Here is a 12,517-nt window from a genome sequence, read left to right as displayed (position 1 = left end):
GATATAAAAACCTTCCTGCTGTACGGATAGCAATGGATAGCATAGAATATCCATATTATTAATTGTTTCAGAGTAACTGCCGTGTTAGTCTGTATTCGCAAAAAGAAAAGGAGTACTTGTGGCACCTTAGAGACTAACCAATTTATTAGAGCATAAGCTTTCGTGAGCTACAGCTCACTTCCTCAGATGCATATCGTGGAAACTGCAGCAGGCTTTATATATACACAGAGAATATGAAACAATACCTCCTCCCACCCCACTGTCCTGCTGGTAATAGCTTATCTAAAGTGATCATCAGGTGGGCCATTTCCAGCACAAATCCAGGTTTTCTCACCCTCCACCCCCCCACACAAATTCACTCTCCTGCTGGTGATAGCCCATCCAAAGTGACAACTCTTTACACAATGTGCATGACAATCAAGTTGGGCTATTTCCTGCACAAATCCAGGTTTTCTCACATCCCCCCCACCCCCATACACACACAAACTCACTCTCCTGCTGGTAATAGCTCATCCAAACTGACCACTCTTCAAGTTTAAATCCAAGTTAAACCAGAACATCTGGGGGAGGGGGTAGGAAAAAACAAGAGGAAACAGGCTACCCTGCATAATGACTTAGCCACTCCCAGTCTCTATTTAAGCCTAAATTAATAGTATCCAATTTGCAAATGAATTCCAATTCAGCAGTTTCTCGCTGGAGTCTGGATTTGAAGTTTTTTTGTTTTAAGATAGCGACCTTCATGTCTGTGATTGCGTGACCAGAGAGATTGAAGTGTTCTCCGACTGGTTTATGAATGTTATAATTCTTGACATCTGATTTGTGTCCATTTATTCTTTTACGTAGAGACTGTCCAGTTTGACCAATGTATATGGCAGAGGGGCATTGCTGGCACATGATGGCATATATCACATTGGTGGATGTGCAGGTGAACGAGCCTCTGATAGTGTGGCTGATGTTATTAGGCCCTGTGATGGTGTCCCCTGAATAGATATGTGGGCACAATTGGCAACGGGCTTTGTTGCAAGGATAAGTTCCTGGGTTAGTGGTTCTGTTGTGTGGTATGTGGTTGTTGGTGAGTATTTGCTTCAGGTTGTGGGGCTGTCTGTAGGCAAGGACTGGCCTGTCTCCCAAGATTTGTGAGAGTGTTGGGTCATCCTTTAGGATAGGTTGTAGATCCTTAATAATGTGTTGGAGGGGTTTTAGTTGGGGGCTGAAGGTGACGGCTAGTGGCGTTCTGTTATTTTCTTTGTTAGGCCTGTCCTGTAGTAGGTAACTTCTGGGAACTCTTCTGGCTCTATCAATCTGTTTCTTTACTTCTGCAGGTGGGTATTGTAGTTGTAAGAAAGCTTGACAGAGATCTTGTAGGTGTTTGTCTCTGTCTGAGGGGTTGGAGCAAATGCGGTTGTATCGCAGAGCTTGGCTGTAGACGATGGATCGTGTGGTGTGGTCAGGGTGAAAGCTGGAGGCATGCAGGTAGGAATAGCGGTCAGTAGGTTTCCGGTATAGGGTGGTGTTTATGTGACCAATTGTGTATATGTTTTATGGAATTGATTCAGACCAATTGTATAAAGGACAGTAGCACCTAATTAAACCACGAGGAAGAGGCAGTTACAATTAAGTTCATAGATCTTTTAAAATTAACTAATATGAAAGACCTTTTAAGAAAAAAATATGGCTAAAAACCATCTCCCCTCACCCCGATCCCAGGAACTCCAAAACACTAAACTGATAGCTCCATCCAGCACAGTCAAATGCCCTTCCAACAGTTAGGATATCAAAAAAACAAGATCTTTGGAGGAAAAAAATCAATAGCATTTGATCAGATGGTACTTTTATATGCAATTTAAATTAAGTGGGGCACACTGAATTTTCCTTTCAGTACAGGAATGCTCATGACTGTGCACTTTAGTTATCAAAATTGTTGATCTAATCAAGAAAGATGATTATTTTTTAGATGGCAAGTTTTTATTGCTACCTAGAGTTTACCTTAAGCACTACTGATCTCCATTTCTGCTTGCTTCATGCATTTATGGAATTTAGCAAATGTCTTCAGAGCTAACAGTGCTCTTAACTTCTTCCAGCTAAGACAAGAGTAAATATTTTGATATTTTAAACATATGCTTTAATGAACTATTTTAACAATGTTTTCTTAGATAGGAGCACTTACCCTTCCCATCTCGTCTGATATGGAAGTCCTTAAATAATTCTCTTGAGCGTACCTTACATAACGCAAAACGCCACAGAGGAAATAGAAGCAAGTCAAAACTCCCAACTACTACAGAGCACAAAATATCTCCATAAACCCCTTCTTGACTTCATTGTGGGTTTCACAGCTGGTGGCACTATAGAAGTGAACTCTGAATCTGATACTATGTGACATCCCCATTAGTCAACTAATATAGCACAAACTGAGCAAATGAAACCATCTTCATTATAAACAAATCTGGAATAGCTTTTCCCTTGCTAAAAAACCTTTAAAAGACTACATCACCGATTTCACAAGATTAGGGTACTATTTAGTTTATACATGTAAATATGATTTGAAAAAGGCACTAGTTCTCAAATACTGTAAAAGGGTTACTTTCCAAACAACTTTGCACATATTATCTCAATCAAGAAGATAAATATTCTCTTTTCAATCTATAACACCAGGGTCACAAAGGTCCAGCCAAAACACAAGTTGTTACATCTCAAAAGTAGACACCGAACTCGAGGGGAACTCAAAGAATCTTCTTTAAAAATATGAATTTATATTAAAAAAGTTTAATCATCATCAAATTTAATTTTTTTCCCCTGGAATGCTGTAATTTGAGATATTTGTTCCCGACGCTTCTTGCTTGCTTCCCACGAAGGATGAAGTGGTTGCTCTAAAAGCTCTTTTTTATTTTCATACTGTATACCAGCAGCTTTAGCAAGTTGTTTTCTCTTTACCCGCAGTTCATTTTTTGGAAAAGCTGTGCATAAAATACAATAAAAAAAGCATTAAATGCAACTATGTTACGAACATACACAAAACCAGGTAATACATACTGTAAAAACCGGAAGATAAGGGTAGGTATTTACTGGAAGCCAATATAACTAAGCCAATATAGAATAAGTGAGACATACCATATAATCTCCAATATCCATTCCTAATGAGACACGCATAATATACACATATGAACACATGACTATACTTTATACTTTTTTTTAAAAATACCCAGGAAGATTATCCCTCTTCTCACAAATCAGCAAACTGACAGGTCATGAACAGCAGATATGGTCAAGATGGCAGAAGGCACTGGGGTTTCAATGCAAAATTTGGGTGGAATTTTAATTACCATGCATAAGAGTCATCACAATCTGAGTTTATTGTACAGTACACCAATGAGGGATGAGTCACTGGACATCTGATTTTAGAGTAGCACTTTCAATATTCGGTACATAATTTCTTTGATGCAGAAAAAAAATTCTAATCCTTGAAAGTGCAGAATGAGCCATAATCTGGGTAAAATATTCAAGTGGCTAAAATAATTTGCTGGGATGAACCACTTGATGAGATTAAGGGTTGTATTCCGCCACCTTTACTCACACTCAGGTTGTACCTTTTTCCATGAGTAGCTTCATGGAGTAAGATATTACTTTACGTGGGGAAAGGTGGCCGAGTACAGACCTGTAGGATGCTTGCTTTTGGTAACTATTTCAAACCATGGAAATGTATAGCATCAAACAGTTACTACAAGTTAAACGGCAAGTGCAATCCCTTGATGACTCAAACAAAAATATGTGAATAAATGTCACTAAGGGCTTGTCTCCATGAACATTTAGTTCGTGGCAAGACGGGGTGTGAATCTACGCTGCACTGGCCTGCTGCAGACTAACTGTCCATGTAGATCATGCTGATGCACATTTACATTCTTTGATCTAGTCCTCTCTGAAATGGAAGTAAATGAAAGCACATTAACATAGTTAATGCATGTCAAGAGGGTCCACACAGACAGTTTATGACAGGTTAGTAGGGGGTAGATTCTCACCCCAGCTTGCCGCAAACTAATTGTTTTCATGGAGACAAGTCCTAAACTGAAATATGAAACAAAACAGAATACCTCATTGTGATTAGCCCTACAGGTATAAGTACAGATTGACAGGTTTTACTTTTGGCATTTTAAGGAATTCAAATGGAGCAGCAGTACCATGGACACATACCTGTTCTTCTATTTTTGGAAGTCTGATAGTTAACATTTCTAAAAAACAAGAAAATAGTATTAAAGATCTTTCAAGAAAGGAATAATAATAAAATATTTGTTTGAAAAAATGGCCAGCTCCACCATACTTGCTGGATAATCTACATGGCACTAGGGTATGATAGCAATAAACAGCTTTTGCAATTGGTTGACATTAAAGTGAAACTGACATGTAAACCAATGCAAGAACTACATATAATTTATATTTTTGAATATAAAACTGATTTTGGTTGTTGGCTCATCTTGAGCTTTTGAGTTCAACTTTTATGATGGTCAGGAGCAGTTACATTGCTGTGAGCATCTTTTTAGGACTTTCTGTTGATACTGACACATGAATAACTTTCCTGAGCAGGGAAAAATTTGAAAAATGCATAATGGTCAAGGAAGAATAATGTGACTGGCTACAAAATGCCAATCCAAATACTCTGAGCAGTGATTGGCTGAAATTCTGCTCATTCGATGGAAATATTACAAGTCATAATAATTACTTTATAATTTCTATAACTGAAATGGAAAAAAGTACCTCTTCATATTTTTGGATTTCTGATCAGATCTGGACAGAGAGTTGCAAAATACTGATTCCAACTTCATTGCTTTTGCATTTGGTTTACATTCTTCTGTGATCACATCCTGCATCATCATGAACTTTGAGTCCTTTGTTTTGTTTAGTAATGCTTCTTTGAGTCTTTTCTTTTCCTTTGCTGAAGAAAGGTCACTATCTGCCACTTTCTTCTTCTTTTTCTTTACTTTGCCAATGAAGAAATCGTCATCACTATCAGTATCTTCAGAATCGGATGACTGGTTATAAAACCTCTCTTCCGTGCTGTCATCAAAATACTCCTTGTTATCAAATTTTTCCATATCACTGACATCACTGTTTGATTTGTTTGTTATCCTGAACTTGTTCGCACTTGTAAGTTTTTTTCTTTTTGGCAAGTCAATTGTTATTTTGGTTTGATCCTGAACTACTGCATGTTTTTCTGAAGTTTGTAATGACAAATCACCCGGAGAATCTGTTCTTTCAATTTCTAAAGTTTTCTGCTCACATTCTCTCTCGCAGATTTGTTTATTTTCTATGTTAGTGGCTGTTTTCACATTCACCTTTGTTTTAGCGTCTTGCTGTTTTAGAACCAGTGTATGTGTCTGGTTATCTACATTGCTATTAGACTGTTGCCTCAATTTAGGCTTTTGAGAAAGCTGTTCTTCTGATTTATGGTCATCTGAAGATTGAGTTTTAGGTGGCTTCCGTCTTGCATCCTTAAAGGCTTTTACAGCAGCTACAAAAATAATAGCAAATAGAGTTATTGCAGCATCACGACAGTACACACATTAGTTAAAATAATGCTCAAGGGGCTCTGACACTATGTTTGCAAGTTAGATCCACTATGCTGAGCAAGTATGAGATATTTTTGGTGCCTTCACTAGATCATTTAGAAAGTAAAAGTAGGGGCTGAAAATGGCTTGAAGTAACGTCAAAGAGGAAAAGCGGGGAAATCAGAACTGAGTGAGGGCTCCAATTGCATGCAGCGAACTTCTCAGCATCAGATGATTTTCATTGATTCAAGTTAATGTTAGATGATATTTTGAGTGTGGAAATCTGCAAACACACGTTATATCCACACACATGTATAATCATAGGCACCTAGCAGTGCCTGTTATTAGCTAAGGTTATTTCCACCATAACCTTTTTTCACAAGCTAATTTTTTTCTGAAACATTCACCCTTTGGCTTGGAATTTTCCATATCTGCTCTTTGCCCAACAGAGAGCACCAACCAACATGTCTCAACCTTCTTTTAGCCTATATCTAAACCGTACACCATTAGCGGTGGTGTGTAGGGTATGTGAATGCTGTGGTGAAAAACAAGCTATGTCCATACTGGAAATGGTGCAAACTGCTTTAGCCTACTTTAAAAACCCCAGCCTTAAATACCTCCAATATAGAGTCTTTATAGAATCAATATAGGTGTTGCTCTAAACAGGATGCAGCACCAATTTAGCAGAGACTTCTGGATTTTATGAATCATATAATCCCCTCTGTCTGCAAGCTGCTATACAACTGAAAGTTTTAGACCTATTAACCTGCTAAACAGTTAATATTACAAAACTATTTTAGGTCTGTGACTTCATCTCAGCTAGCTGGCTTAAGTTCGGTAATACAAATGTGTAACAGTACATACACCTATTAGCAAACAGTATATACACCTAATAGCAAATACTATTACTGTGGGTTAAAAGCAGAGAACAAACATGGAAGCAATTTAATATAAAAAATGACCAACATATTCAGGCTATAATAAGCCAGTTTATTATTGACACATGACATATTCGTTATTTTTATATATATTCATATTCATTTATATTCTTTTTATTAAAAATTCAGTTCCTTACAGAATAAAGGACGCTTCAGTGTTCAGAAATTAACTGTAAAACGTTTACAATTCATCTGTGCGGTTACGACAAACATCCCTATTGAGACAGGAGTAATTATATTACCTCTTCCAAAACACCATTTTTAAGGGATAGAACAAGATAATGTTCAAATTCCTGTATTTGTTTGTGCACAAGATGAGACTGTCTATTTCATACCTTTAATATCAGCAATTTTTGTCTTCAACAGTGGGTGTGTTGCTAGTCTAGCAGTCGCTCTGTCAGCTGCAGTGGAATTTGGCTGTATAAAAAAATGAAAAATAAATAAGAAATGTTGTATGGTGATAAGGTGGTTGTGTAGATTTTCCTGATCCATACTATAAGACACACTAGTGACAGTGTATAGCCCTCCCAGCCCACTAAAAAACAAAAACTCCAAGACAATGAAAGTTGAAATGTTACCAGGCCTGCACACCTCACATTTGTCTTAAATTAAAATCTCACGTCATCCCCAGGAGCACGAAAGAATTTGACTATGGGGCTACCGATAAGAACATTACAAATATGCACCATTGCAATTGCCCTATTATTAACTATGAGTGATATTGTGATGTTTATGTTTAAGAATAGATTGTCTGCACATCTTCCAGGCTTGAACAACACACTACAATTTTACATTCACTGCACATTTGCTATATTGGTCTACAATAATTCAAAAAAGGCGGAAGAGGACTGTATACACAAGGCCACCTCCTCTTGGCTGGAGGGGTAATAACTTAAGTCAGATAATATTGTTCATCTTTTTTTCATAGAGCTCTAGAGACTAAATTTTGAAGTCATTACTATTATTTCCAATATTTCCAATGTATTAGATGCTTTCCAAACATGAGACAACATTGCTCCTTGTCTCCAAGGACTTTCCAGTCTAAAAGGCAAACGGATGAAGGGGTAGAGGAGAAATGTACAAAGCTAAGTAAGGTAGTCAAAGTAGCAAATAGCCACATCTTAGTAGCACAGTTTGAAAAACACAACACACTTGTGTTTTTTAAATAGACGTTATGAAAAAGCTGTGGATAAATAGGAATAAGCAACCACCTGACTTCTTGTAGGAGTCACAGTAGAAGTTAACTTTCAGGAAGTATCTGAACATGAAGAAGGTAGTAACCTTGTGGACCAGCTCAAAGAGGGCATTCCGTTTGCATGGAGTGGTTTGGTTAAAGGAATAGAGATATTTGTGAGAGAAGCAGGTGGAATGAGGCATCAAGGCTGGCATTAGTACAGCAGAGGAGATAAGGGAAGATGGATAAAGAGATGGGTGGATAAGTGTTAAGTGCAGTTATACAGGGTCTTGAAGGCAAAGGTAAGCTTAAATTTGATGCAGCTGAGCAGAGAAAGCCATTGGAGGGATTTAAAGAGCAGGTTAACATGGTCAGATTGAAAGGCAAGGATGATATTGGGGTTTGTGTTTTTGTATGAAGAAATAAGGGAGACAGAGGACAATTTGGGTGTCATGGAGGCAAAAGGAGGAATTTATAGTAATTAGGGTAAAAGTATTATGGGATGGTGTTTCTTTCCTCTCCTAGCCTTGTGATTTTCAGTTCCTAGTTCTTTGTATGTTGAAAGACAACAGGCAGTTATTAGAAAGCTTGTTCTTCAGTCACAACATTGTCCTCACTTTACTGCAAAGTTCTTCATATGCAAAACTGATTGGGAAGGCATATCAGATCCAGGATGGATTTTGTGGGGTGAAGGGGAAAGAGACACCAAACCCAGTACTGCTAATAGCCCTGTATTCATCACCTGGAATGTGGGAGACCCAGGTTCAAGTTCCTACTGTGCCTGGTTTGGAAGTGAGTGCCCTAAATGTCAAGCTATTGGCAACACTAAAGGTATGTCTACACTACGAAATTAGGTCGAATTTATAGAAGTCGGTTTTTTAGAAATCGTTTTTATATATTCGAGTGTGTGTGTCCTCACAGAAAATGCTCTAAGTGCATTAACTCGGCGGAGCGCTTCCACAGTACCGAGGCTAGAGTCGACTTCCGGAGTGTTGCATTGTGGGTAGCTATCCCACAGTTCCCACAGTCTCCGCTGCCCATTGGAATTCTGGGTTGAGATCCCAATGCCTGATGGGGCTAAAACATTGTCACAGGTGGTTCTGGGTACATATCGTCAGGCCCCCATTCCCTCCCCCCCTCCGTGAAAGCAAGGGCAGACAATCATTTCACGCCTTTTTTCCTGAGTTACCTGTGCAGACTCCATACCATGGCAAGCATGAAACCCGCTCAGGTAACTGTCACCGTATGTCTCCTGGGTGCTAGCAGACATGGTACTGCATTGCTACACAGCAGCAGCAACCCATTGCCTTGTGGCAGCAGACGGTACAGCACGACTGGTAGCCGTCATCGTCATGTCCGAGGTGCTCCTGGCCATCTCGGCCAGGAGCGCCTGGGCAGACATGTGCGCAGGGACTAAATTTGGAGTGACTTGACCAGGTCATTCTCTTTAGTCCTGCAGTCAGTCCTATTGAACCATCTTATGGTGAGCAGGCAGGCGATACGGATTTCTAGCAGTCCTACTGTACCATCTTCTGCCAGGCAGGCAAGAGATGAGGATGGCTAGAAGTCCTACTGCACCGTCTTCTGCCGAGCAGCCATGAGATATGGATGGCTTGCAGTCCTTCTGCACCGTCTGCTGCCAGCCAAAGATGTAAAAGATAGATGGAGTGGATCAAAACAAGAAATAAACCAGATTTGTTTTGTACTTCCCCCTCTCCCCCGTCTAGGGGACTCATTCCTCTAGGTCACACTGCAGTCACTCACAGAGAAGGTGCAGCGAGGTAAATCTAGCCATGTATCAATCAGAGGCCAGACCAACCTGCTTGTTCCAATAAGAACAATTACTTAGGTGCACCATTTCTTATTGAAACCCTCCGTGAAATCCTGCCTGAAATACTCCTTGATGTAAAGCCACCCCCTTCATTGATTTTAACTCCCTGTAAGCCAACCCTGTAAGCCATGTCAGTCGCCCCTCCCTCTGTCAGAGCAACGGCAGACAATCGTTCCACGCCTTTTTTCTGTGCGGACGCCATACCAAGGCAAGCATGGAGGCCGCTCAGCTCACTTTGGCAATTAGGAGCACATTAAACACCACACGCATTATCCAGCAGTATATGCAGCACCAGAACCTGGCAGAGCGATACCGGGAGAGAAGGCGACATCAGCGTGGTCACGTGAGTGATCAGGACATGGACACAGATTTCTCTGAAAGTATGGGCCCTGCCAATGCACGCATCATGGTGCTAATGGGGCAGGTTCATGCTGTGGAACGCCGATTCTGGGCTTGGGAAACAAGCACAGACTGGTGGGACCGCATAGTGTTGCAGGTCTGGGACGATTCCCAGTGGCTGCGAAACTTTTGCATGCGTAAGGGCACTTTCATGGAACTTTGTGACTTGCTTTCCCCTGCCCTGAAGCGCATGAATACCAAGATGAGAGCAGCCCTCACAGTTGAGAAGCGAGTGGCAATAGCCCTGTGGAAACTTGCAATGCCAGGCAGCTACTGGTCAGTTGGGAATCAATTTGGAGAGGGCAAATCTACTGTGGGGGCTGCTGTGATGCAAGTAGCCCACGCAATCAAAGATCTGCTGATATCAAGGGTAGTGACCCTGGGAAATGTGCAGGTCATAGTGGATGGCTTTGCTGCAATGGGATTCCCTAACTGTGGTGGGGCCATAGATGGAACCCATATCCCTATCTTGGCACTGGAGCACCAAGCCGGCGAGTACATAAACCGCAAGGGGTACTTTTCATTAGTGCTGCAAGCTCTGGTGGATCACAAGGGACGTTTCACCAACATAGAATATCAGGCTTGGAAGGGACCTCAGAAGGTCATCTAGTCCAACCCCCCTGCTCAAAGCAGGACCAATCTCCCATTTTTGTTCCAGATCCCTAAATGGCCCCCTCAAGGATTGAACTCACAACCCTGGGTTTAGCAGGCCAATGCTCAAACCACTGAGCTATCGGGGCATGATGCTCGCATCTTCAGGAACTCTGGTCTGTTTCAAAAGCTGCTGGAAGGGACTTTATTCCCAGACCAGAAAATAAACTGTTGGGGATGTTGAAATGCCTATAGTTATCCTTGGGGACCCAGCCTACCCCTTAATGCCATGGCTCATGAAGCCGTACACAGGCAGCCTGGACAGTAGTCAGGAGCTGTTCAACTACAGGCTGAGCAAGTGCAGAATGGTGGTAGAATGTGCATTTGGACGTTTAAAAGCGTGCTGGCGCAGTTTACTGACTCGCTTAGACCTCAGCGAAACCAATATTCCCACTGTTATTACTGCTTGCTGTGTGCTCCACAATATCTGTGAGAGTAAGGGGGAGGCGGGGTGGGAGTTTATGGCGGGGTGGGAGGTTGAGGCAAATCTCCTGGCTGCTGGTTACACACAGCCAGACACCAGGGCAGTTAGAAGAGCACAGGAGGGCGCGGTACGCATCAGAGAAGCTTTGAAAACCAGTTTCATGACTGGCCAGGCTACGGTGTGAAAGTTCTCTTTGTTTCTCCTTGATGAAACCCCCCGACCCTTGGTTCACTCTACTTCCCTGTAAGCTAACCACCCTCCCCTCCTCCCTTCAATCACCGCTTGCAGAGGCAATAAAGTCATTGTTGCTTCACATTCATGCATTCTTTATTCATTCATCACACAAATAGGGGGATGACTACCAAGGTAGCCCAGGAGGGGTGGTGGAGGAGGAGGGAAGGAAAATGCCACACAGCACTTTAAAAGTTTACAGCTTTAAAATTTATTGAATGCCAGCCTTCTGTGTTTTGGGCAATCCTCTTTGGTGGAGTGGCTGGTTGGACGGAGGCCCCCCCACCGCGTTCTTGGGCGTCTGGGTGTGGAGGCTATGGAACTTGGGGAGGAGGGCGGTTGGTTACAGGGGGGCTGTAGTGGCAGTCTGTGCTCCAGCTGCCTTTGCTGCAGCTCAATCATACACTGGAGCATACTGGTTTGATCCTCCAGCAGCCTCAGCATTGAATTCTGCCTCCTCTCATCACGCTGCCGCCACATTTGAGCTTCAGCCCTGTCTTCAGCCCGCCACCCCTCCTCCCGGTCATTTTGTGCTTTCCTGCACTCTGACATTATTTACCTCCACGCATTTGTCTGTGCTCTGTCAGTGTGGGAGGACAGCATGAGCTCAGAGAACATTTCATCATGAGTGCGTTTTTTTTTCTTTCTAATCTTCACTAGCCTCTGGGAAGGAGAAGATCCTGTGATCATTGAAACACATGCAGCTGGTGGAGAAAAAAAAGGGACAGCGGTATTTAAAAAGACACATTTTATAAAACAGTGGCTACACTCTTTCAGGGTAAACCTTGCTGTTAACATTACATACATAGCACATGTGCTTTCGTTACAAGGTCGCATTTTGCCTCCCCCCACCGCGTGGCTATCCTCTCAACCCTCCCCATGGCTAACAGCGGGGAACATTTCTGTTCAGCCACAGGCAAACAGCCCAGCAGGAACGGGCACCTCTGAGTGTCCCCTGAAGAAAAGCACCCTATTTCAACCAGGTGACCATGAATGATATCTCACTCTCCTGAGGATAACACAGAGAGATAAAGAACGGATGTTGTTTGAACACCAGCAAACATACACTGCAGTGCGTTGTTGTACAATGATTCCCAAGTACGTGCTGCTGGCCTGGAGTGGTAAAGTGTCCTACCATGGAGGATGCAATAAGGCTGCGCTCCCCAGAAACCTTTTGCAAAGGCTTTGGAAGTACATCCAGGAGAGCCGCGAATGCCAGGGCAAATTAATCCTTTCACATGCTTGCTTTTAAACCATGTATAGTATTCTGAAAGGTACACTCACCGGAGGTCCCTTCTCCGCCTGCCGGGTCCAGGAGGCAGCCTTGGGTGG

At 42.0% G+C, this 12,517-nt stretch overlaps 1 protein-coding gene across 7 annotated transcripts in view; it reads right to left on the bottom strand.

Annotated features, from left to right (window-relative positions):
- Positions 1 to 1,524: 1,524 nt before the first annotated feature.
- The window catches only part of SRFBP1 (serum response factor binding protein 1), a 129,112-nt gene continuing 118,119 nt past the window's right edge, over positions 1,525 to 12,517 (bottom strand). For all 7 annotated transcript variants that reach the window (XM_073344802.1, XM_073344808.1, XM_073344806.1 and 4 more), the window contains 4 exons: positions 6,811 to 6,892; positions 4,747 to 5,500; positions 4,186 to 4,223; positions 1,525 to 2,954 (listed from right to left, as the gene is read on the bottom strand). In XM_073344802.1, the coding sequence (XP_073200903.1) occupies positions 2,764 to 2,954; positions 4,186 to 4,223; positions 4,747 to 5,500; positions 6,811 to 6,892 (1,065 nt within the window). In that variant the 3' untranslated portion in view covers positions 1,525 to 2,763. The remainder of the gene's footprint in view (positions 2,955 to 4,185; positions 4,224 to 4,746; positions 5,501 to 6,810; positions 6,893 to 12,517) is intronic.

The sequence above is a fragment of the Lepidochelys kempii genome, chromosome 5 (genome assembly GCF_965140265.1).
Source record: "Lepidochelys kempii isolate rLepKem1 chromosome 5, rLepKem1.hap2, whole genome shotgun sequence".
Classification (NCBI taxonomy): domain Eukaryota; kingdom Metazoa; phylum Chordata; order Testudines; family Cheloniidae; genus Lepidochelys; species Lepidochelys kempii.
Note: the sequence above shows the minus strand (reverse complement) of the source record. Positions and strands in the feature narration are given on the sequence as shown.